General features: G+C 39.2%; 1 protein-coding gene across 2 annotated transcripts in view; it reads left to right on the forward strand.

Moving 5' to 3' along the window:
• The window catches only part of JMJD1C (jumonji domain containing 1C), a 158,330-nt gene that overhangs the window by 31,025 nt on the left and 100,358 nt on the right, over positions 1-26,947 (forward strand). For both annotated transcript variants that reach the window (XM_040072008.2, XM_058421669.1), the window contains exon 2: positions 20,036-20,200. In XM_040072008.2, the coding sequence (XP_039927942.1) occupies positions 20,036-20,200 (165 nt within the window). The remainder of the gene's footprint in view (positions 1-20,035; positions 20,201-26,947) is intronic.

Genomic DNA, 26,947 nt, shown 5'->3' on the forward strand with positions numbered 1-26,947 from the left:
CTGAGGTACTGCACACATACAGGATGAACAGCAGTGAATTGAAAAGTGCTACAAACAGGGTATCTTGGGGCTGTTTGGGTGCTTCCCCTTTGTCTTCTGGGCAGCAAGCACTCGAGGAAGAGCCAGTGCAGCTGTACAAGTACGTAGCTGTTGCCATCTTGAAGTTTGATCTTTTAATCTGTGAGAGTCTGGGTAAGAGACCTCAAAGATCCTTAGACCATTGGGTTGCAGGGGGTGGATCTCTAATTCTTGGAGTTGATCGCTAATAGGTTGTGAGTATAATTGGGTATATTAAGCATTAGTTATACTCATTGAAAAAATGTCTTATAAGATTTTAGTGGTTTTAGGTTGTACCATAGCCTTAGCTAGAGGGTATGTCAGCTGTGGTGAACCTCTCGGGTGTTGGTTAACTTGTCACTTGCATAATTAATTGGCCCTGCAGAGTCTGTGAATTACTGGTCACATAATGATGCCAGAGCAGTGAGGAGATCTGGTGTTTGCAAGCTTGGGTGTGGTGAAACTTCTTCCTTGCAATAAACATGGATTTATTGCATTTGTGCATCTGTTGTAAAAAATATTCTTTTATACTGTGTGAACTGTACAGAGTGGTAATTTAATTTCCTGATCTGTGTAAGCACATGATGTTACACTAATCCCATTTTATCTGCAGTGAAATAAGAGGCACCATGTGTATGGTGGCAGTTTGGCTGTATCTGTTGGTGTTTGTGTTTGCAAGCACTGTTCTGCTTTCTGGATTCTGCCCAGCTGTTGGACATGCAGTGTGGACTTTCTCTTAGTTTCCTTGGTAGTTTGGGGACTTTGGCTTCTGCTTCTTTTTTCTTTCCTATTCTGCCCTTTTGTCTTCTGGAGTAAATTGGTCCAATTGTTACTTTGTCTGACATGCTTGATTAACTTCACAGACTGCTGCCTTTGCCGACAGTTCAACTAGTAATCTAAGTGTTTATGTGCTCACAGATCAGAGTGTAATTATGCTTTCTAAATTGATTTTGTTTTGATACTTCAATTAAGCTTTCTTATAACTGAGTATTCATGTCCTTGCAAGTGAGGAGGGGAAGGAGTACGGCAAGTGCTCCATGTAAGGATATTTAATGAAACAAAACCTGTTAAATTAGCTGGTTGCCTGGTATGCTTCTGAAAATTTTCAAGAAGGTATGAAACTAAAGTGCAGAAGTCCTGCAGGCATCTGAGGTAAAAACATCTTGACAGATCTAGTTAAGATTATCCTGTATCAGTCTTTAGTTTTCATTTCATTTTGCACTGGAATAAGCAAGAATATAAAGCATTGTGAAAGAAATTAAAGACTACAAAATGTAGCACTAGAATGTCAGGAAAAAGTAATGCTCTGTCAAGTCAGCAGAATAATACTGCCTTGCCACACTTTCTACTTCTATGCGTGCAGTGAACTCATAAGGACTACTAAAGTTAAGGCAGAGGGTCTCATTGGTATGTTAGGATGGGGAAAGAATGTAATCTTCACACAAACGACTGGAATAGTAAAACCATAATAGTATTTTACGTAGACAATTGCATAGCAAGTTTTAACAGAAATTTTGAGAAAAGTGGAATTGCCTGTGTCTGTTGTTAAAGTCTGCATTTTTCTGTCTGTGCGGTTAATTATGGTAAATACAATTAGTGATGTGTTAAACATTTAAAGGTTGTTCTGCAAGTCTTTGTCGCTTTGTCCACGTGTCCGTGTTTCCCCAACCCCTGGTCTTCCCTAGTCTTCCTCCAGTAAAATGCGCCCTTGGATTCTAAATGAGTGACTTGACTTCAGTCTTTATGTGTTCTCTTCTGGCAATTTCTTTGGTTTGACCCATCTTTCACACTTCACGTAGGCAGCATTCTTATCCAGTGTTCATACAACAGAAAATCCCTGAGGAGTGAATGTGTGTTAAATAAAGCAGACTTCTGACAGTCAGAGGGTCAGATTGACTGGCATGTGTTAGCTGTTTTATGCATTCTGAGGCTACAGAGCAACTGGAGAACGCAGAGCTGATTCAGACAGATTTACAGCTGCTTTGCCTCACTCAGGGCAACAAGACCTGCAGTTTATTTTCATTCTTGATACTTTATGAACTCTTGAATTTTCTCTTCCTTATTTCCCTTCCCCCCCCCCCCCCCCCGCCCCCCCCCTTCAAATACATATCTATTTCCCCTTTCTGTGTATCCATCTTGTTGGTGAATTCAGATGCAGCAGCTCTGAGGATGTTTAGGACTGAGATTAATTTTTAGCAAAAGGATCCTGAAAGTGCATTTCCCTCCATTGTGCCTGCAACTTCTCATTTTTCTGTCTGACTGAAGCCACAACCGCCTGAACAAAGATGGTCACTACTTGCCTTCTGTTTTTGCTACTGGGAATGAAGCCAAATGCCCCCAGGGGAGAAAGTGGCTTCCTATCAGTAGGGATAGAGATCATGACTTTGAGAAAGGATGAAAGCAAAGTAAGTTATTCTTTGCTGAGAGACAGCCTATGGCATCCATCCTTCTGAGAGAGTAAGTAAATGGCAGCTGTTGTGGAAAAAGGGCAGTTGTTTTAAAAGGTTCTCTGGAGAGCATTATTCTTCATTCTCTCAAGAGCCATGGGAGAAAATTACTACTAAATCTAAAATTTTCTCTATTTCACTAAATAAACTGTAAGATGCTAGTCTTTAATATACATGCATGGAAATGATTTGGGGAGCAATTCTGGTAGCACATATTTAAGAACTTCCTTTGTCCTAGTGAACTTTTGCAAATTCTTTTTAAAAAATCCATTCAGTACAGAATGAATAAGTGCTGTAATTCTGTAGGGGAGAGCCATAGTTATGCATGACTAGAAGCTTTAAATCTTAGATTTAAGTACTGAACTCCTTCCCAACTATTTGAAGCCAGGATAGGGGATATCTAAGGGTGACCTACTTGAGCTTTCCTTGGGTTAGTCATTCACTACGCATCTCTTGTGGAAGTTGCATTTAGGCAGCTTTTTTTTCTCCTCTTTTCTCTCCGCTTAATTTAGGTTCAAGGTTACATTGTGACTGAGGTGTGTCAATGAGGGTTGTTACTGACGACTTAAATAATTTCCTTCTCGGCGGATTCTCTAGAAGCAGCACAAGTGAGTTGCATTAGAGTAAAGCAGAGCAAGCTGACGAGTCTCTGTGTGCACTGCAGTGCAGGGCAGATGTACTTGAGCTGGATTTAAGCTGCTGTAGCCATGGTAACACAGTTCAAAGTAAATGCTTTGGCAGTTGGCCTGCACTCATAAAACTGGTCTTTACAGATCCTCTAGCTCTCCTCTAACATTTCCCTTCCTCCTTTGTTGGATGATGTCCAAGCTGTACGCTCAATCAGTAAAGGTGCACTCTGCATGTGCAGTTTACGTTTATCAGGCATTACAGGCATTAGTTTACTGCTTTGTGGGGTAATACTGTGTCATCAGAAAATCCCTGGGAACTGGCACCCTGTCTGAGGTAGAGGTGAACATTTGTGTCCTGGAAAGCTGGAGAAATGAACCCTCTTCAGTATCTTTCCCAAAAGTAAATTCTGCTGACTGTTACTAATGCAGTTCAATTTTAGAACTGAGAGTTAAGTGTGCCTTGTCCTGTCTTCTTTAGAAGTGAAAGTAGTAGGAATGCCAGATCAATATTCTTCCACACACATGTGTGTGGAGATGTGAGCTAATGTAAGTACTTTGGCTTCATATATGTAGATATTCAATACTCCCATCTGGCCAGGCTGCTTCTTGAGTACAACATTTAAAAAAATAAAATCTATACTCAAGTATGTCAGTGTAGTTGCTAATGCTTACACATAAAAGCACGCAAAATCTGCAAGCTGTCATTGATCTGTGATCCTTACAAGGATTTACCACTGGGATATATATTGCTGCATCTTCCTTATGGGAGATAATGTTGCTTCTAAATATCATTTGAAGAAATCCCTTTATAATGGTGACTTGTACAGACCTGCTGAAAGAAACACAGAGCATGACAGAAACTTATTGGTCCTTGTGCTCTTCCCTGAAGCATCTCATACAGATGTTTGTTCATTTTTTTGGCTTCCCTTGAATGGAGAATGGTTCAATGGTTGAAAGTTAGGAGACAGCTGGATATTGATAGGCCCTTCTGGGGCTGCCTTCCATTTTTGGAAATGTGACAAAACTCTTATACCCCTAAGTGTCCCACAAAAATGGGATCAGCCCAGACACTAACAGCTAGATCAGACAGGAAACAATCAGAGAAAAAAGGTTGTTTCAAGGAGCTGAATGCATTTTTCAAAGAATGGGTGGAACTAATACAGAGAAATAACTGTCTCCTTGAAATATACCCATCTCCTATTGCTGTTCAGCTTTAATGAGGCAATAATAAAAAAATCCCCAAACCAAATAACAGAGAATCTTTTATTTGAGAGGTGTATCTAAATTCAATTTTAATAATTTCATTTTTGTGTCTTGGATAATCCCAGGTTTTATCATCCCATTAAAACTTTCTGGTAGGTGTCTGCAGAAGCAGCCTGTACTTGCATTGATTTGCTGTTTCTGCTGTTAAACAGTGAGCCTGGTCTTGCTGTGGGAGTGCTGGTCCCTTTTCCCATGCCTCACTGCTGTACAGCCCTGTCTCACAGGACCACATCTTCTCTGCCCCATGGATGCTCCTGGTTCCTGGCATTCACTGTGCTTCTGCTGGGCTTTGCGAAGGGAGTGGTCCCTCTGTAAGGAGTGTGGTGCCCCTCAGCTGCTGGGTTTTGGACCATTTGGTGGGTCTGTTCCAGCTGTGGCAAGGGGGTCAGGAGCTAACTGAGCACCACTGGGCTTATTTTAGAAAAGAAGCCTAAATTTGTAGTTTGAAGATCACTCAGTGACACATAAATAACATAAAATAATGCCCTGAATTCCGTCAGATTGCTTTATTACTGGCCCTTCTCTTCTGTGTGCAAAAGGCTTTACTTGTAAATCAATGCCGGATTATCCATATGTAAAAATAACATTTTACATGTAAAAATAGAACAAGCTCAGCTTTTCACCAGTGTTGGAATTGATCACTTATTTCTTCTGTGTGGACTCTTGCTAAAGCACTGGTTTATGACATGTGATAAGCTGTTGAAATAAAGAGCTTGTTGTTTTTAGCAGGAGCCAACAATTCTCTAATCTGTTAGGATATTTGGATTATATTTCTGAGGTTGCTTAGTAAGGATTTTAGGGCAGAACTTTACGATTTCAGACTGCTTTTTAACTTTGAGATCTGTTTTTTAGACCTCCGGCAGGGGGATGGGGGAGGTGTTGTTTAAATCACTGAGTTGAAACAAAAGCACCAATTATGTCAATATTCAGTTTTCTGAAACTTTGTTTTTATGTTGCTTAGCATTTTAAGTAAAGCCCCTTCCCCCCCCCCCCCCCCCCCCCCCCGCCCCTAATGTTTCTTTGTATGTGGTATCAGCTGCCCACTATTTAACAATGTAGAAAAATGGGCTGGCATTAAGTAACTCGGTTCTGCTCTAAAAAGCTAAACTAGAATAAATCTTAAGAGCCACTGCCAGGTAGACAAGTACTGAGTGGCGATGGGAGCGAAGACTTTGCTGGTAGTGTTTTGGGAGATTTCGGGCTGAGTTTCTTTGCTTATGTAAAACAGTGGTCTTTGTTTGGCACTTCCAATGGCGCTGGGACTGTTGTGTAGCTTCATTGATTGGTTCCATGCAGTGGAAATCTGACCTTTAGCAGATGTTTGAGAAGTTGCCAGCATTCAGAGTGATCAGCAGACTAGACAGTTTTTTCCTTGTGTCGATGAGAGCTTCCATTAGATTAGTAACGTGCGTGACAATGTTAAGCTTTTAAATTATTAGTAAAGTTTTTGAAACGAGGCAGATTTTCCTGCAGTACGGAGCCGCATCAAGTAATTTATTTTTTCTTACATGCATCATTTTGCTAATTGGTTAGCTAGTGGAAATATTTTGATAACGTAAGTGGTGTGGGTTTTCTTTCTTTTTGCAGTAAAGACATTTAGGTTTTAAGTGAGTTTTAGTTTGTCTTATATTTTTCTTAAAAGGTCAGTTTTAGCATGCTGCTATAGCATCAGTTCGGGATAAATGCTTTCAAAGAAAAAAGAACAAGCTTAAACGGGCTGGGGAGGGGGAGGCAGCAGTGAAACATATCCCATCTGGAGCATTTGGCTTGGAACAGGATGTTGCATGACTCCATGTGAAGTCTGCTCTCACGAACAGTATCCTAAGCAATGGAGGAGATTCAGCTGCTTGGTGGTGGGAGTTTAGCCTGAAACGAGGTCTGTTTTCTCAAACTCCAACGGGCAGAGCTACAGGAAAGAGGTGGGACTCAAAAAGAGATTTATGTGGCGAATAACTCAACAACACCAGCGGTTGCCAGATTAAACCCTTTCCTGCAGGTGCTGGCTTTCCTCAGACCTCTACAATTGTTTTTCAATGTGATGCGTGTGGAAAGAATAATTATTTAAAGGATTAGAGGTTTAAAATGAGAACAATACAATTACTAGGTTGTCTATTCCTGATTCTAAATTTAAAAATCAAATAATTGCAAGAGGATTGATCTTGTCTTGGCATTAGGTATCTTGTATACAAGTGTGCTTTTAAAAAAATTTGACTGGGTGGAGTTTTAAAGGTTTTTATTATCATTTGGGGGCAGAAAACATGTTGAGGAAATAGACTGTATTGAGAGCAAGGGGTAGTCTTGACAACCAGTCCTGCTATTGTGGACTCTTGGGCAAAATGGATCTAATGTATCCTGTGAAATGTTGTTGTTGTTTTTGTTTTTTTTAACATGAATATTAGGAGGGAAGGGATGTGATGGTAAGAGAAGCCACACACATTAAAAAGCCTGGAAATAAATCTTTGCCCTTTGCTCTCAGTGCTCAAGAACACTTAATTTTTTCAATGCTATGGAACTTGTCAGGTATGTCTGTTTTATGATTCCCATGAATTTGTGCCAAAATTCCTTGGCAGCTCATTTTGTTATCTAATAATCTGTGTACCAAATCAGATGAAGGTTTTTCGGGATATAACTAATATTCTGATTCCTTTTTATAAGCAAAACTAGCAAAGCTGCCCCTGATTGTATGCAGCACATTCAATGTTGCTTCTGGGTCGTGTTTATTCAGCCTTCATTTCCTGATCTAAACATGAGGTAGTGGGAGACGGTAGAACTGAACTGATTCCCTGAGTGGGTGAAGTATTTGTTTGTCTGGTTCATCAGTGGTGATCTCCTTCCCACCCTGACAGAGAGACTTAAGAAAATAATTTTTAGCTGTGGCATTCCATCCTTCCATTTTTATTTACTTTTTTTTTAAGCCAATGTGTGGCTAGTAAGGGCTCTTGATCTTACTGGTTTTGTGGGAAGTGAAATGCATGGGAGAAAACCATGGCTTCTTTTTTCCCCTTGGCCCTCTCCATGCAGTTATTTTCATACATGCACTGTATAAAAATATTGGTATATGTACTTGTCTGAAATGCTGGCAACTGTTGTCTACTCAAAGTATATCAAAGATGCAAGATTACAGGTCTTGGCTGTGCTTAAAACTCTTCATAATTACGATACGTGAGTTATTTGTATCACAGTGACATAACTGAACCAAAAAGCTGTAAGGGCTCCAATAATGAACATTACTTTCATAAGTATTTATTGCATATTCCTTTAATTTATTGCAGTATTAATGCTTGTTGACTGTAGGAGACAGACTTGCATTTTTGTCTTGAATGGTAAATGGACTTTTTCACATGAGTAATTGTTCCTTTCTCATGCAATAAGTTGATTGCAACAGAAGGTACATTTTGCATACAGTTCACAAGGAATGAGACTGACTGTTAGAAATAACATCCAGATTTTAAACAGTTTGTAGAGAGAGGCGAAAGGCATTTTGTAAAGCAAGGTAGAAACCTCAGTTGTCATTCGCTGATATGTTTTGAAAACAGATCCACGTCTTTATCGCTATCAATGAAAACTGCAGTTATCTGATAACCACAAATAGTTCTGCAGCTGATGACTGGAGTTGAAAATATCATCTTACAGTGTGTTCATTTTCCTGAAGGGAACACTCATGTCCCTTGACTTGAACAGTAATTTTATTGCTCATTCCCCAAGGGAATGGGAACAAATGTGACGTGACTATGCTCTATCTTCTCTTGCACTGATTTATCATCATACAGTAAAATTGTCAGATTCTTCACTGTGGGAAGGCTGAGCTTGCTTGAGTTACCTCTGGAGGTCATGAAGGCCTTACTTAATTTCCTGATGTCTTTCCAAAAGTCTTGTCTGTATTCTGTGTAACTGTAGGTACAGAATCATTTGCAGTTTGTGGGATGCTTTGGTTTGTCTTCAAGATGTTTTCAGATTCAGAACTTGGAATAGATAAAGTTTGTGCTAACATTTGTTACAAAAAAAGGACTTGGTTACATTCATACTTTTTAAAAAAGATTCTGAGTGTAAGTGATTATTGGAATTCAAGGAGCTCCTCAGAAAAACTTGCAAATACAGATGGGTGCTGAAAACTTGGGGGAAGTTGTCCTGCATTTTTTGCGTATAGAAATGGTTGATTCAAGGGATACAAAAAAACCTATCTCTTAATTTTGAATAAGCAAGATGATAGTGGGGAAATAAAGGGGAGGAAAGACGTAAAGAGTACCAGTCCTCATTTTGTGGTACGTTTATTGTATGTACCGTTTCTAGCATTAAAAGCTGTCTTGGACATACAGTAAACCTTGTTTTGCTCTAGAAACTTGAACATATGGTGAGAAAATTATGTACAGTTCTGATTTATGATTTTTTATTCTCTTCTCTGCAGCATTTTCAATTGCAGGGAGGACTTTTTTTTCAATCCCAGTCACAGCCCTTACAGTTACAGTCTATAAAACCATTGTGCACAAACAAACATTTTTTAATTTATCATCTCCTTTGAAATGCCATTTGTTCAAAAATATTATTCTTGCTGTTGTGACAAGGAGTGTCTGACTTTTTCACTAGTAAGTTACCCAGAGATAGCTAATACAGTAATTAAGGTGATTAATTTGATTCATTAGGCAGCTTTTGATGTATACCCGTTGCCAATATTTTGTTCTTATGTCTTTACTTCTGCCCTGAAGCACTAAAGGTTTGATTGTGTTATCTTGTTGAATCTGTTGTTCTGTTGGTCTTATCAATGGATCTATTGTTCCTCCTTTGAAAAGATCTTTGCTAGGAATTACTGTGAGAGCTGAAAATGCATAATATTTTGTTTCCTTCGCTTTTTTGAGTTGAAGTACATTGGGTATTTCTAGGACAATTTCTAATTTACAGAAGATATGCTGTAACTTTAAAACAATCATGCAATTAAGTTAAAAAATCAAACATTTCTCTGTGGTTTGAAGAATTGTGATACTGAAATAAGTTAGTTAATACTCAAGATGTAAAAGGTTAAATGACCTCACATTTTTGAGAAATTTTATTGAAGGCCAAAAAGTGGTATTAGATGACAGAGAAAAATTCCCTCTTCTGAAAAACACTAGTAGACAAACATTGAGAGAGAATAGTCATGTATGTATCCTGAGTGATTTCTGTAGCCTTAAGTGCTTTTCACCCCTGTTTTCCTGAAGCTTTTTCACATCAGTAATTCTGTTTATTTGAAGCCATTCTTCCTGTGCTGTAGCCTCAGCAGCTGCAACAACAAAGTGGGCAGCTGTTCAGAGGAGCTGTCTGTGTAGTTCTATGATCCAGTTTGATTTGTCTTTTAACACCTCTGCACCTAAAAACCCACTGCCATTCAATCTGCAATGCATTCAGTGCCATGTGAGCATAATCTCAGTTCCCAAGGAATCTGTGGTCAGAGGAGTCAATTTTTTAAAAAATTATTATTTATTTTTTAATAAAAAGGCCAAATATAAGCAAATTACTATTAACATACTTTTGAAATACATTGACAAAAGATAAGTGCTCTGTTAAGTTGGGACCAGACTGCTCACATTGCTAATGTCTTCATTCTGAAGTAAGCCATCTCCTTAAGGTTGTGAAATGGAAAAGATGATTTCCTAAATTACTTATCATGCTGCTGTATTTGTGTATAATTCACCTGTTATTTATAGAGCTGTAACATTTTGCTCAGACATTTACGTATCTGTGGCTCAGGAGTGGCCATTATGGCAAAGAGGAGATTGAGAGTGTGGATTAAGACAGTCCAAAACCCCAGGAAGCCGTGGTAATGTTTCCTCTCCTGCTCCCAAAATGTTGCTTAACCTTGGCAGGCAGTTTCTTGATGTCATGTTTGCTCACATGTCCCACCAGCCCCACTCTTAATCTCTGGCCTTTCAGTAATAGCTGCAGATATCTCAGTTCAGAGTTGAATGAACTTCGATCCCAGTTTGTGGACATCTATGCACTGGTGAACTATGAACTGTAATGACCCAGTTCTTCTCTGTAGAGTCTAGCCTGGCAGCTTGGTATCAGATGGAAAAATAAACGAAGGTTGTATAGACCTTCAAAGTCTATATGTTAATCCTTTGAAGCTTCAACCTCTTGAGTACAGATCTTACTTTTCTGTCTAATGCTGCACTTAACCTAAACGAAAGAAGTAGACCTGGGTAAGTTTTGTTTATCAATCTTTCGTTAGCAGGTGCCTTCAAGTTTTTAGTTACATCAGAAAAAAATTATATGGGAGTAATTTTGAGTAAATGATGACTTTCCAGTGTGAAGAACTAGACAAGTGTGAAGGAAACAGAGATGTACTATTGAAAGATGACTTGGAGAGGAGGTTGAAACTCAAAAGCTGGAGTAGTAACATGAAGTTGACTCTTTAACAACAAAACAATAATTCAGCTTGTGAGAGAGCACTGAATACAGTCACAACACTACAAGAGAAGACTTTAAGAATTCAGATTTCCAAAAAAATACAACTTGAACAAAACAGCCAAAGTCAAATATCTCTGCATCTTAGCTAGGAAGAACTTAGAAACTGTTTGTCATTATTGTTCTGCTTAGAAGTGGTTTTGTCAGGACCAGGAGAAAGAATTTGTGTGGTTAGAGATAACATGTGAAGTAGAGGAAAGACGACAGTAAATTTCTGTTAAAACTGTAGTATGTTCTTCTCTAATAAGAGATAAATCTTTAAAGTAATTCATATGCTACACTAACTTCCATACTCAAATATTCTAGTCCTCGTATAGTGGAAGAAAGGCCTGGAAGGTTTCTCCAAAGATTTTAGCAGATGATCAATGAAGTAGATAGGTATTTCACTAACATTTTGTCTTGCTTCAGAAGGTTATGATTATGGTTACTGTCACTGCTATTTTCTCATCTGCTTGCTGGGATTTGTTTGATTGGCTTGTTGCCTAAGGTTAACAGTCTTGGCTACAAGAGCAAATACTGAGTCGTTGTCAGAATACAGAAAATGACCATTTTGTAATTGACAATAATTTATAAAAATTCCAATATACGGGCTCTTTCCGGTTGCTGATTTTTTTTTCTCTTGGTTTCCTGGTTACTCTTGGAATAGTCCTCCATAGTTCTCTTAATTCCTGTAAGATGACCAAAGAAAGCAATGAATTGGGTGAGTTTGTCTGCTGGAATTTTTGCTGTTGATATGAGCTAGGCCATGAGAAAATCTCTCCAGTACAAACAAAATCTACCAGCCAGCTTCCTCTGGTGATTTGTCACCATGCTGAGGATTTGCTGGTGTCTTTTTGATATCCCTGGCTTTATCTGAGAAAAAGAAATTGTTTGTGAGCCCACTCCTGGTTTGGTTGGCTTGTTGTCTGGAGAATGATGTGGGCACGCAGAGCAGCTGAGAGGCACTTGGTCTTTCCTAGCCTGGATTCCAAAGTATGAGTATCAAAAGTTCATCTCAAAACTTTGCTTTTCTTTTACAGTCTCTCTTCTGTTTCACTTCAACGAGAGATTGGCTGTTACAAAGGACAGTGCTTAATCAGTGTCTGCGCTGTGGATTTGAGAGGACACCACTTTTTGTAGCAGCATATAAATCAGATTGAACCTCTGTCTGGGTAGATACTGATAAGTACCTCTAGGTTCTTCGGGTCAGTCCTTTGAACCTTGGAAAGTTTTGGCTCCTCACCTATTGAAGATGACTGATTGGATTTTCTTGGTAGAAATAGGGAAAGTCCTGTGCTTTTAGCCCTTCTCTTGATTCCCTCTAGCAGTGCTTCAGGTTTGGGCTGGAGTGGGACATCAGAAAAGCTCAGGTCACTGTGCTAGCTCCCTGCTCAGGTCCTGATCATGCCCAAAGTGCCAGCTTTGTTCATGTAGACTCTTGGGAGAACTGAAGCTGAGCTGTTTCCCCATGAGTGGCTTTGCAGATGTACCTTGCTAGCTAAAGCAACAGCCAGGTTGTTTGGTTAAGTTTCCTGCCTCAGGAGAAGCAGATTTCTGTTTCTGTCTCAGATTGGGGATGAGGAACAATAACAATTGATGAATTCTGACTAGGAGGTGACCTATTCCTTTCACCAGTCATTTTAATTTAGCCTCCTGTAGTGCATTGTGATTGCTGATGGCCTGGTGGACAAGCCTTGTCTGTATTAATATGCCATTTCATTGTAAAAACTGACTTAAATCCATTAATATTTAGTCTTTTAAATAGTCTGATAGATATTATTTGGTTGGTTTTAGTGACATGTTCAAATGAAAGATATGCACAGCATAATAATTTAAAACTGAAACTTAGCAATATTTCCATATTAAGTGACAGGTGTTGGTCTTTTTAATGTGACATTACAAATGTTAGTGTAAGCACAGGTTAATTGCCTTTAACAAGTAATTTAAATCACTGAAGTTTTTTAATTGGCTTTTAGTTTACCTTGCTTAAAATCACATCTGATTTGAAAACAAAAATCTGTTTTTTAAATTGAATTTGTAGGCTTTCTATAGTATGTGTGTTTCTTAACTACTGGTTTTAGACATCATTTAGAAATGTAGGTATAGTAAAAATTTCCCGTGTTGTGTAATAGTGAAAAGAATTTGAAAGATTTTTTTCAAGCCTGTAGGGTCAGCAGGTTTTTGTGTGATGTGTGTATTTTACCCAGTTATGATTCAATAGGCTATGATTTCTTAAAATAGTAAGTCACTTCTGTTTCTCACTTGGGATAAGTAATTCAGTAAATTTCTGGAATGTAAAACATCTTTCAAAAGGGGCTACTTGACTTTGGTTTCTTTCTAAGTCCAGCAGAGTCATGATTTAATTTCTGGTTTGCGTGTCACTTCACTTTGCTGTTAAGATCTGAATTTGGAAAAAGATTTGCAAAATAGGTATGCCAAATAACTGAAACACTTACAGCAATTTTAAATAGCTTGTGAAGTAAAACTTGGCACTCCTGCAGATTATCTTTTTATCAGAGAGGAGTCTTCCTTTGAGAAATGAATTTAAAACTCACATACAAGAAGCATGGGGTTTTTTTTCCTTTCATTTCAATGTGGATCATATTTTCTCCTTTCAGCTTTCTGTTCAGAATATGAGTTTTAAATTGTGGGATGAAAGTCTCATAGCTGTGTTAGATGGTTTTCTTTATTTTCAAGGATGGTATTGGGGCATGCAAGTAGGATGCTTTTTTTATTCTGTCATCTTCTCTGCAATCTCTCCTTCGTGCTCTACGTGATGTGCTGGTTGCTTAGCAATCCAAGCTACAGACTGCAGCAGGCTGTTGCAATAGTACTGGTATTTTTCTTCAGTTTTGCAACCATTTTTTTCCTGCATTTTTCTTCTGCAGAGGCTGCTTTATTGCCAGTGTTCAAGCATGCATTTTGGGGAATGAGATTTAAGGTTTGAAAATTAACCATAAACTGTACATATTGATCGTTTCTTACCCTGTAGTGTACCTTGAGACTATTATTTTCTGGAAATAAATATTTGGCTTTGTTTCAAGGCCTCTCTGTATTTGTAGGATATTTATATTTTAAAGCTTAATATAAGGAAGCTACGTGGAAAATCCATGTTTATTGGAGCATGTGTTTGCTATATCTGACCCGTTCCCTTCTGCACATGGCATATATTTGATATATCTTTCAGTGTGTACCTCTGCTTTATTCAGAAGCTTGTTGGGAGAGCAGGTTTGTCCTCCTTATTCTGCCATCTCTGAAGTGTATTGAGCAATGTTGGCAGCAAAAGTGTGGCCTCAGCTTGTGTGTGTCTGTCACTGTGTGACTCAAGCAACCATACAGGCTCCTCTAGGGTTTAATACATTTTGAGCAGATGATCCTGAGGCTGCAGATTTTCTTCTTCCCTCAGTAAAGAGAAGAGTGTTTTTGGAGGCATTGTCTCCTTGCATTTCAGAGGAGCTGTGGCTGGATGCTGTTATGTGTAGTCTTTCAGTGGGAGGAAGTAAGTCTTGCTGCTTTCCTGCTGGACAGACCTAGAATCATTTTTATACCACAAAAAAAGAAAAAAAAGTTTCCAAGCAGTTGTGAATCCTGAAGAGAGTTAATACTCTGCAGATAATGAACCAGCCTCTCTTTTTGTACCTTCAACTTTCCAGCCAATGATTGATGACTGCTGCTGGCATACTACACCTATTCCATTTACTTTTGAATAAACAGAGAATTTAAGTCTTCAGAATACTCAGTATGATGTTTCATGGTAGTAGGGCCTATCAAATAGGATTTAATCTTTGAGTTGTCTCTTTGACTTCCACAGCTCATCTGAAAGTAGCAGGACTTTCTCTTCTCATTTAATAGAAAATTAAGTCTTCTGCCCTTATATTTGTGACTTCATTCAAACTCCACAAATAATCAAAGCAGATGTGCAGATCTGAATATTTATTCAAACAATTTCATGTTTTAAGAGCTGAAATGGCATAAAATAACTCACACTACTATTTTGTCCCATCTTCTAAGGAGCTATCAGTGTTCATGTTGTAGAACATCTGATTCTACAGCTTTTTTTTCTGGTGCTTGAGAGTTAGAGGCTCTTGCATTTTACAGACAAGCTATTATGTTCCTTAAATTGTGGAATACCAGTTTTGTCAAGAACATTTTCAGGTCTTCTAGAGACTTTCTGTGGTATTGTGGGTATCTACTCACCCTGGCTAAAAAATGCACGGTACATTTAGTGCTTTTTGTCAAAACTAGGTACTTTGTTGACTTCAAATACAAGTGAATGAACACGTCTGATCTGCAGTAAAAAAGCTGTATTTTAAAGAATACATGGAAGTGGTAAATCCCATCTTTTAATGCTAAAGTATTTGCTAGTTAAAGACCAATCTATTGCCATGATTTCAGCTGTTTCGGTTGCTTTTAGGCTATATGAGGAATGCCAATGTATTTTAAAATGCCTCTTTTAATGAGCTCTTTTTATTTTAGAGTGACTGAAATGTTAATGTGAAAGAAAATTTTGGTCACAAAAAGCAACGTTGCAAGCCCTATATTAAAGAAAAATCCTGACTGCTGCCTTTGGTTGCTATTTCACCACTCTTCCATGTGGAAATGGGTAGCACTTGCATAACAAAGTAATAATTTTCCTGTGTTAAGCTCTTTTGCTTCATAGTAACTTGTGCTTTGATTTCATCTGGTTAGGTTAAGATATATTTAGAAAGACTTGACTGCTGGGTAATGCAGTCCATGGAAGAAACAATTTGTAAAAACCTGCAGAGTCAAGGATATTGGGAACAGGATGGGAAGATTAAGTTTTATAGAAGCACCCTTACTGTCTCCATTCCCTGTGCACTTCCAGCTAGCCTTAGTTTATACCAGCTAGGTGTTTGGCATCTCAGTCAGGAGATGGACAAGATTTTCAGGGTCTAGCGTACTTTGTTTTAATTTTCCACTCTGAAAGCAAACCAGAGCTGAGCAAGGTGTCCGAGTTGTCCAGGGTTGAGAACTCCAGACACATTCGTGCCAATTTCAAACCCTCGTCACAGCCATTGGTGGTTCAGTGTGGGGTCCCTGGATCCCCCTCTGTGGGCAGCAGCAGGAGGTATTGCCTGCTCCCTTGGCTGCCTGCATTTTCTTCCCTGTAGGTAGATTCTCTTTCCAAAACAAAAAACTCCCAGAACCCTTGTTACTGGGCCAAGAATAAACCTTTCTTAAATGTCCCATTAAATACATGTTCCCCTGGAATTAAAATTTGCAGGTTGCAATTAACATTGGGGAATATGGAAAGGGAAGAAGTATTTAGATTCGTATTTTGAATTTGCCATGGCATCTTGTAATGTCGCTTCTGATTCTTTTAATAATTCTGTATAACTTGAGGTGTCAAACTGAAAATTTTTGTTTTGTTTTGATGATGGTACCATGGATTGTAAAAGCAAAACACTCCTCCTGTTGTAAAAATACCCTATTTATTGCCACTGAAAAGTGCTTTTCTACAGTTGTGTGTTTTTAAGTAAATTTCTGTTAAACTACATACAAGGTTTACTTTTGTGTATTCACGTGACCATGCATGACAAGGCTGGAAAATTGACAGCTATTTTTTGAATCTTGATTACATGCTAAGAGGTCTTGGTCTCTCTTAAGTTGCGTAACGAAGAAGTTTGAATTGCACAGACGATTTTTATCATCTGAGTCTGGAGTTCTCCACTTTATAATTTGCTTATGAAGTATGTATGTGTAATAATTGAACATGGATATATTCTATCTGTTTTAATACAGAAGTGTTGGGAGTGAAAGCCAGTGGGATGCACTCTGAGGCTCACCTTGAAGGCAGCAGCCAAACTCATGTTGATGAAAGACTATTTAATATTGTACAGAAATAGTGCTTTCTTGGCCCTATTGAAAGCATCTTCAGAAAGGTTGCTTGGAATTTTTTCTTCCTAGAAGTAAACATTTTGCTAACAATTATTAGGTGATAAAGGGGAAACTGTACTCTCCTCCCTTAGGAGAGCAAACAGAACTTGGGTAACAACGCACTCAAGTAGTTTTAAGAAAGTGCATGATGCACAGACTATGCCTTTTAACATTTTAAGTCAAATTTTTTGGAAGTCAACATTGCTTTTGTGACAGTTCTAAAGGGTTTCAGAATTTGTTTGGTCAGGTGTATTTATTTGGAGCAGAAATGACTGGAGAACTCTGGATCACAGTGCTGCATGTAGAGCGTTTCACCGTGATTGTTGTGTTTGGGCTTTGAAATAACAATATGTTGTTGCAATTGCTTGGCTGACTCCATTGGAAATAAATTTGTTGTCTTGCTTTACTTGGAAAAGCGTGCTGAAAGCTTATGCTTCTTCCTGTTGGAAAATAGCAGTGAGTTACAAAATTAGCATGTTAATGCCAATTATAAATATAATATCATCCCAGTGGGAATCTCTCCTTTTTATTCAAGAGAATGCATACGTGGTGAGAAGACTTCAGCTGCTCTGGGAACACGCACATATAATATCTATTCACAAAGAGCTGACAAGGCAAGGAAGCAAAATTTGGCCGAAAAGTCTCAAAATCAACATTCATTCTTAGGGAGGCAAATGTCGTAGAGTTTCTTGCTGTATAGAGTTCCGTCAGAGGAGCAAAGAAGATGAAATATTTTTAGGCTTTGCGCTCCTTAGAGGGTCTGACTTTGGCTCTGTATTTTATTTTGTTGGCGTGGATCGCTGGATTGCTTCCTTTCCTCATCTTTTTCCCTTTTTACTCCCTTTCAGAAATTGTGCTGTTTGAGATAGTGCTTGTCTCCATGTGGGAGGTCAGCGTGCAGAGAAAGGGGAAGCCTCTATTCTTCAGAGGCTTTACTTTTGCCTTGGAAAAATTAATTTCCCAGCCAAACAGAGAACGGGCAATGACTGGGCGCTGCATTTTTGTCTCTCTTGCTTCTGCTTTTCAAAAATCAACTTTGAAAAGCCAGCAGATAGTTAATAGTCTTGGCATGGAAGCTGGCAGGAGCGACTCCCAAGCATTGTGCGCGTACGGTACCAGAGGCGGAATGCGGTGCCCTGAGCAATGGCAGACTGGCTCCGTGCCACGCTCCATTCTCCGCTTTTCTTGGAACTGCTCCTTTGAAGATCTAATTATATGGTGCCAGGAGACTCTGCAGATAGCTCAGCAATAACTCCCACTGTCGCTGCACCGCATTTTGGTTTATTTGGGGTGCAAAACTTGCACACAAACGCTAAGATTGTATCGCAGCTATCCACAAGCTTTGGCCAGTGTCCAGAAGATACAGTATGTTTGAGTGTGGCTGTTTCTAAACTGCTAACTCCGCTTTAGACTTATCTGTGTTTTGCAAAAATATTTATTCACTTCATTCCCCTTGCCTCCTATTTTTTTTAAAGTCTACTGCTGTGTGAGGTCTGGTGCTGAACTGCTTAACACCTTGCTACAGACTACCCAAGTGAAGTGTCTTTCCAGATACTAAAACAAAATTCTTTGACAGGTCTGAAATAATTGAGAGGAATTTGCAGGAGGAAGGTGAATTTAGAGAATAGTTTTACTGTCACTGAAGGTTGTCTTTACAATTGATCAAATGACAAAATTTAAAAATAAATGTTTTTCCAGAAAGGTTCAAAGTAGCTGCAAGTACAAGATAATGAATGCTGCCAGAATGATTTGGGATATGATGTGCGCTCCTGCCAGTGTTTCAAAATTTTACTGTTAACTGTTCCTGTTAACTCTTTTGATTAAGAAATGAATATTCTGCAATTTTATTACATATTTTAAAATTAGTTTCTAGAAATTAAGTTATTACAAAGTGGGTTTTTTAGGGAAAGCAGTTTTTGCTGCTGTTTTCTACTTTCTTTGTTAGAATAAGAGGCCATAGCTGTAGTAATGAACAATGGAGGTGAGATGATCTTGATTTGATGCTTTAAAGAGGGAAGGGAAAAGGAAAAGGAATAATATGGGTTAAAAATATCGCTGAGGGAAAATTGGGATGCTGAACTTGAGTACCGGATTGAGAAGTGGCCTGGTGAAAATTTAAGTTGTGTTCTCAGAAGGGAGAAGGACAAGATGAGAAGGAGCACAGTGTGTAGTACACGTTAGAAAGTGTGAGACAGAAAGTCTAGACAAGAAAGTATGTTGTAGGCCTAAAATTAACCAGAGTTAAAAGGGAAGAATATTTCTGTGACAGTGATTTTTTAAGTTCTCAGAGGCAGAAGGAAGTTTCTTCTCAGAGGAAGAAACTCCAGATTTGGAAAGTGCCTTGGGTGTGGCTGAGGGCTGAAGTTCAGAAGGGTAGGAAAACATCTTCCCTCCTTGTCCACTTAATGTAACAAGTAGTGACATTTTTTCTTTTTTGCCAGCTGAATTTTCTTAGGAAATCTCTTATAACTGGGAAAAGAGACAACTTACTACCGTGAGTTTCTTTTAAATTTAAAAGAAATTCTGTAATTTTGAAATGTAATATGTTGAGCAGAGTTGTGTTTGGTAGGGCAGATAGCTTTTGGATAGCTTTGAGATCCCTCTGCCCTGCACAAGAGGAGACAAAAGGTTTGGTGTATTTAACTTAGGAGTTTGGTGAACGCAGCTGAGGGGAGAAGGTCCAGTTGTGCTGTGCTGGGGAGGGACAGGGATAGCACAAGATCAAATAGTTACAAACTGGCTCCACATTCATCTAGCTGGAAACAAAATGTGGTGGAATTGTTTCTTGTTTGGTTTGGTTTTTTGAGCCGCATTGCAGGAGGACAGAACCGACAAGAAGCTGAGCTGCTTCTGTGAGCTGCTGTGTGTTGGACTTACTTGTAGTAGCAAGGTCTGCAGGCTGAGGATGTCCTTTTGGTGCTCTTCCAACTGACTTCTTTTTCCCTTAAAGCCATTTCATTGGTTGGTCTGTATGACATGATATGCATTTGAACTGAAAATGAGAAGTGTAAATAGCTGTATGTATTACTTGAATGCTACTATTAATACTTAGGGTGATGCTTTTTTTTCGTGAGATAAGACACCCAGTGTTAGTGGTAATGTTTTAGTAACTCTCCTCTCTTCAGCACAAATGCACTGCCAAGAAAACTGTCTTCTGTGGTGCAGGAACTGATTATATGATTTCAAAACCGTGGCATTAAAATGGGTAATAAAAAAAACCCTTGCATTGAAATTTTTAATGTATCCATTGAAAAGTGTGTGTAGATGAACATATGCTGTGTATATGCAATAATGTATGTCCTTTCCCTTCTTAAATTTCCCCAGGTGTATGTGGAATTTGATGACCTTGAATGGGAAAAGCGAGAATGGGTTAAAGTTTATGAAGATTTTGCAACCTTCTTGGTGGAGTACCAGCTGGTCTGGGCGAAAAGAAAGGACCCAAGCCAGACTCAGGGATCAAAGATCAAACAAATTCAATGGCCTGCATTGGTAAGATACTTTAACAATTACATTTACTGAAGCATTTAAGTCTCTTTAATTCTGTCCTTAGGAAACTGTCTAGGTTACTCCAGTGGTGGTGGGAAGTGGTGAGCATGGAGGGGGTGAAGGGTAAGAAAAGGAGAACCACACTAGTAAAGCATGTTTGTGTTGAAGGGGTGGAGCGATGTGAAAATAGTGTCACTCATCTTCCTTTTTGAATCAACCTAAAGCACTGCAAAAGTGGTCAATGAGCAACATAATAGAATTAATGTCACTTTACATAGTCAAAGCTCTTACAAATATAAATTTACCAGTAACATCTTACTGCTCTGGGGGGGATTGAAATTAAGGTGAACAACAAACCCTTAAGCTTGTGATACTCTCAGCTTCCACAAAGAAGGTATCTGAAATTCAGGTCAGAGTTCAGAAAGATGAGAAAAGATTAATCAAGTAAGTGGTAATTGTTTGCCTGGTTTATGAGGTGATACTTGTGACTATTCTTTCTGGATTGGTGCCCAAGCATTTAAAGCTGTTGAGATAACTGCTAGGAGGCTGTGTGCATTTGTGATGTGCCTTTAGATATATCTGATGAGATAATCTAGAAAGCTTTAAACATGTATGCCTTTTTTCTCCAAAGAAACTAGCAGTGTTATCAAAGTCTTCAGAAGTGCCAAATAGGTGTGAGATTTTGGGAGCCTCCTGTATTGGATGGTTTTGCTTTGTATGCAGTTGGGGAAGATTCCTCACAGGCTGGTGGGTGGAAGGAGACTCCAAGAAACTTGTGAAAAAGGTGAAGGGAAGTCTCAGATATATTTGATAATAAGCTCAATATCTGTACTTTAGTCTTGGTTTTTTAGACATTTACAGTCATAATGAATTTAGACAATGATATTTTTTCCTCTGGCTTTTACTGTATCAGTTTCCTTTTGATATACTCTTCATATTGTCTCTGAGTACCTGATGGATTTCTTGGAATGCTGTTGTGGTATTATTTTTTGGGAGCTGGGGTGGGAACAGTCATGCTGAAGGTCATGAAGCAGTCTGGTCAAAAAAGCCATAGATGATTTGGGATTGACTTACTCCTCTTCGGTTCATATTCCTACTTGACTCAGCTTGTGTATTTGTGCTGATGTACTGGGGTAAAGTACAAAAATGACATTTCTGGATGTACAGGCTGTCATATATTTGCTTGTACAGGCAAGTTAGTATATCCTTAAACAAGAATTTTTAGATTTAGGGAACCCTGTCATTTGCTCTTTGAAGTCACCCGTCTCTCCTTGAGTGAGATGGATATTTTAAAATCTGTTAAGATCTTAGCTCAGTAACTAAGTACTCTGCTATTTTACATGCTTTTAATCTCACCCTCTAGGACAGAGATTCTTCTTGGGTTTAGAAGGGGTATATTTCTATAAAGTATTCTAGTCTGGCTGCTGATCCTGTCCACAGGTTGAGAGTACGTATTCACTAATGCGTGAAAGTGTTTGGGCTGAACCTTTCTCCCAGCAGACACTTTTATCCAACTTGTGCTGATCCAGCAAAAGGCAAAAACTTTTTTCTTCCATCTCTATCTTATCAATTTTTTTTTTTTTAGTGTTTACATTCTTAGGGCAGCTGATAGGCATGAGAAGGAAGGTTTTTAAAAGATCTGCCTCCTGCTTCTACAGTTTAAAAATTGAAATTGTGTAGTCTGAAGTGAGGTTCAAATAGCTTGTCAGGTCAGTTTTCAGATGTTAAGGATGACAAGTTTTCAGCATTTGTACTTGGCCTGCCTAAAGATATTCTAGCAATTGTTTCCTGAGTCAAACCCTCTAGTCATCCATTCCAGAAAAACCACATTTGAGGGAAAGTGCAGATAGAGGATATTAGCTGTAATTAGAACAGATTCCTTCCACAGAGACCTCCCAAGGTTTTGCTCTGTATCAATAGCAACTCTGAGAACACCATGGCGTGGGGAACAGTGAGAGTGCTCAAACTGGCATGGAACTTCTGGGTGTTGTCACCAGCCTGTCAAAACACTGCGGTGGATGAGCTCCATGGAGGTTTGTGTGCTGTGTTTCGGTTGTGGAGGTGGTTTTTGTTTGTTGATTTTCCAAAACAAGACTTAAAAAAAAAAATAAAAAATTGCCAAACAGCAGTAGGAATATTTGCCCTTTTATGTGAAATCCTAGGTGTGGACGTGTTAATAGGCACATTTTGAAAAAGCTGAGTCTTGATGTAGCCTTTAAAGGAAAAAAATCTCAAGCATTCCTGTCCATGTGAACAATATTGGGGAAAAAAAAAAAATCATACCAAAATAAAGGTTTTGGTACAGCTTTACTTTGCGTGCTTACGTAAATGCAACAAAACAGTATTTTAGAAAATTTTATGTAGGATTTCTCTAGAATCTTTGCCTTCAGTGGAGTGAATGAAAACTGCTTGCTTATTTAGATGGCTCTTATCACCTTCTCCTCTTCCTTGAGTAATATACCCTGTGTTTACTGTATGGTATTCAAGCCTGATCAGAAGACAAGGTCTGCACTTGCTCTGGGGCTTTCTGTGGGTAGTTGTCGGTCTGGTGTCTGAATACTTCACAATTACTGATTGCTTTTGTCGCTCAGTTGTGTGATACGATGTAATCTCCCCTTTATAGATGAAATGTCTAGAATGCAAGTTGTTCACAAATGTTGCTATTTTAAAATGCCTGAGTGCCTGAGGTGTAGCTATTCCTGAAAGCACAGCATCCATTGACCTTGAGTAACTGTGCTTTAAGATTTTAGGCTCTACAGTCAGGCCGAGAAAGGGACGAGATGGGAAGTACAGTCTCCTTCTCCTTGTTTAGAAACTCAGTAACAGGAAAAGGGGAGACTATCACCTGAATTTGGTTTTTCTCATGATGAGATATTATTTTTTTAAGGGAAGTTCCTGCCCCGGGTGAAGAGTTGGCTGTAAATGAACCTGGAGCCCTGTAACAAATTTCACTGTGATGACTTCACATGACTGGATACCTCTGCCACTGTTGGAGGCTGAGGAGGGAGGAACTGTAGTGCCCCAGGCTGCTCGTGCTGTAATCAAATGCTTCTTTCTCTTGTGAGATGATTTCCTGGGAGCACTGGAGGACTTGGCTGCCTAGCTGGTATAATTGGAAATCACCCTGCATGTGAGGTTTTTGCAGTCATAGAAGAGAAGACTGTCGAGAAGCCTAAAGAAATGTGATAAGCAATGTCAGTGTATGTGTAGCCTGGATAATGGGGAAGAAGATGTTTGGTAAACTGCTTGTTGTTTATCTTAAAGTAATAGACATGCTTTACACATGTCATTGCAGGAGAAAACTTCTTGGCCAAAGTGTTAGCATAGGAAAAAATAAAAGTACAGATTTTGAAAAAAAGCGTAGGTAATTGGAAGTGAGTGGTGTGCCTTCCCACATTAAAGGATGTTAAAAAGTAGCCAAGAGAAGGTGTTGAAATTGAAAGCATCAGTTGAGGTTGGTAAATAAGGGGTTGCATGTCACAAAGATACAAGAAGAAGGTAGTGATAGGCTCAAAGTGATGAGTTAGGGGAGTCACTAGTACTTCAAGAACGAGGCAGAACTGGGTTTTGAATTTCTCAGAAATAACTTGGCAGCAATTGACATGATGAATAAATTTTTTTGACCTGTACGTAGATAAAGAGTAGTTGTATTTTAGGGAGAGTAAATTGAGTTATCTATGTAGAAACAGTTTGGGTACTATGATGTTAGAGATCAGTGATAAAATCATGTTCATGATCTAATTCAGTCTGAAGTCTTAGGAATATGGTGGTATGCCCTCAGCAGCCAAGAGGGGAGATGGAAGTACATGTGTGGGCAGGGTGACAAATTGGAGCCAAGGTTTTAATGTGGACTGAACAGAATGCTTCTGTGAGCTGTCAGTTTGAATTTAATTACTGCCTCTCTAATTGCACATTAAAATATCTAGAAATAAAGCGTAGAGGGAGAAAAAGAGATGACAAAGGATAGAAGCAGCTTAGAGGCATTTTGGAGAATAATAGAATAATGTGCAGGAAGAGCTTTAAGGTGATAGACTTACTAGCAGAGGGCACTGTGGTAGAAATATAGATAGCAGTTCACTTTTTGCACAGTATCAGCTGTACATGTTTTAGGCATAGGAAGGTGTGGGCTGAGTGTCTTTTTTGTAATATTTTTGTTTGGGGAGAGGGTTTTGGAAACCTGAATGATATGCTGAAAAAAAAATTTATTGTTGAAGGTCTACAGATAGAAATGAAAGAAAGACATTTCAGACAAGCATTTTAAGAAGCATGTTCCATCATCTTGGAAAGAAAATAAGGAAAGAAGAGTAATGGAAAATGCAGTTATGATTAAATGAGTCTAAGGTTGATAGGTAATGGCAAGTTTGTACTTTCAGGTGAAGGATCTAGGAGACCACAGGAGGTTGGAAAGAAAAGGATTGGAATTGGATATAGAGAAAAGCGAATTCATTGAATGAGGGCACACATGAAACTTCTGCAACAGGAAAGGGATAGTGTTGTAGAAAAGGAAAAGTATTATCTTATTTTGGCCTTTTCCTTTTGGAAGAAGCTGGTGGTCTTGTGCAGGGTAGATAGCAAAGGAGTAAACAGTTTGACTGAGTACAGTGTGATGAAAAACAGCACTGGGGAATGGTACATTTGGCTGGCAGGGCAGAGCTGGGTGCCTGGGATGATGATGAGTCGGGGTGTTCCATGTGTTCTACTGGGTATGCCTTGTTTTGTGAAGTATGCCTTGCCTTTTTTATATCTGTAAACCAACCAGTGCTGCTTGTGAATTCAGCATGAATCCTTATATAATAAACCAGAAGAAACCATAGTTTGTTGCTCTGAATATGAGGACAGTGCTTCATTAGCTTTACACCTTGTCAAACCAACAGATTTGCCCTTTGGTCTCAACTAATACAAAGGCCTGCAGTAACTATCACTCCCAGTTTTGGGGCTGAGATACAGCAAGAACTGGTTCCCCTGCAATTCTCTGTTTCTGAGGAATATATAGATAAAAGCTAAAATACATTTTCATGAGGAGATCCTGAATATGCATATCTCCTGAGGTAGGGAGGCTGGAAGAACAACTCAACCTCCCCCTTGCCCCAATAAAAAAAGGAACACATCTGTTTGCCTGTCTCTCTTTCTTGGAACAAGTGAAATCATTGCTAAAGCAGCACTTGAGAACAGTCTATCCTGGGACTCTGTGCAGGGCTCTGCAAGAATATAGAGCTTTAGCCAAACTTAGAGCAAAAATAGGGACAAAGAATGAATCTTCAGTGGCAATGACCAAGCCTTTTCCATTGTGAGAGTCTGGAGCTGATTTCCAATGGCCAGTGCCTGACTGTCATGCTAACGAGGAGAGGGAGGGAGGAGCTGAGGTTTGTTTGGGGTGGTGGTGGGTGCCTTTGTTCTGCTTAGATGTGAGTGAGCCCAGTGTGTTCCTGTGCTGCCTGCGTGTTAGGGCACTTGGTGGTGAAGTCTGTGAGGAGTGGCATTCCTGGACACATCCTCTGACCTTCTGCAGCCTTTTCCCTCCTCCCTCCCTGCCCCTCCGTCCCAGCTGTCCATTGCAGAATCCCTTTGCTTGACCACATTCTGCTTCAGCTGGCTTGATTGTGTTGGGTTTTGAAGCAAATACTTTTCAAGTGCCAGTTTATTAGCATTTGTGTCATGATTAAAGAAGAAAGTGTGCAGTTTCTACAGCAAGCTTCTACAGGGTTTCCAGAGGTCCTTGAGACAAATCAAATTCTTTATTTTTTAATGACAATGGAAAGTAGAAGAGGTTCCTTGTTCATTTCTGTTTATACTGTGACACGCTATCGCTTTTTCACGCTCTCAAGGATTTTTCTTCTTTGTCTTGATGATCTAATTTTAGCATTTCTGAGTCAGTTTCTCTTTTATATGTTGATCCCATGGATCAGATTGATCCCTGTCAAAATAAGGAGCTTCCAGAGGTATTGCTGATGTTTCCCCTGCATATTCAGTTACTTCATTGCAGCCTGTTCTCTCTCTGCACAATGAAAAATAGAGGTATACACTGCCAGATACTATGATTAAATCCTCAGCGGACACTCAAAATACTCCAGCAGTAAAAAGAAATTAATTCACAAAGGATTACTATGGATATGGAAAGTAAGGCAGAGAGAAAACTTGGTCTTCTGAGTCCTACAAATAAGTAAAAACTTTGAGGATATTGCAAAATTTGAGGGGAGGAAGTGCTGTAGCTTCCAAGGAAAACAATCAAAAACTAATAGTGGTTTTTTCAGGTACTCCATTCTCTGCATCAAAATTCTAGTGCTTGCATCCCTTGGTAATATGGGGTAAAGATAAGATATATGCAATAGAGGAGAAAATGCGTGGAAGCTGTCAGCTTCTTGGAAAACTTTGGAGCTTGGGGGAGAGAAAATTTAAGTAACTGACTCAGCAGAGCAAAAATGACCTGATTTTTGCTGCATTGTGAAAGACAGTAACATGCAGGAACAGCACTTGGAGATGGTTCAAAGATTACTTTGTTGGAGAGTACATTACTGTAATATTCCCACAGAACATAAACGTCTCCAGCAGTACCACATCCCTCCTGTGTACTTTGGCACTTGCTTCTCTTAAACTGCTGCTCACTGGGAGTCTCTGCTCTCTCTCCATGCAGCCTGCCAGGGAGAGGCCATTACCTTCCCAGGACACGCCCCAAATGAGGAGCAAAAAACTGGGATCTACCTCCCCAGATGCTTTGTTAGGAAATATGGGTGTTGCCCTGTGGCTTCCCAC

The sequence above is a fragment of the Hirundo rustica genome, chromosome 8, assembly GCF_015227805.2.
Source record: "Hirundo rustica isolate bHirRus1 chromosome 8, bHirRus1.pri.v3, whole genome shotgun sequence".
Classification (NCBI taxonomy): domain Eukaryota; kingdom Metazoa; phylum Chordata; class Aves; order Passeriformes; family Hirundinidae; genus Hirundo; species Hirundo rustica.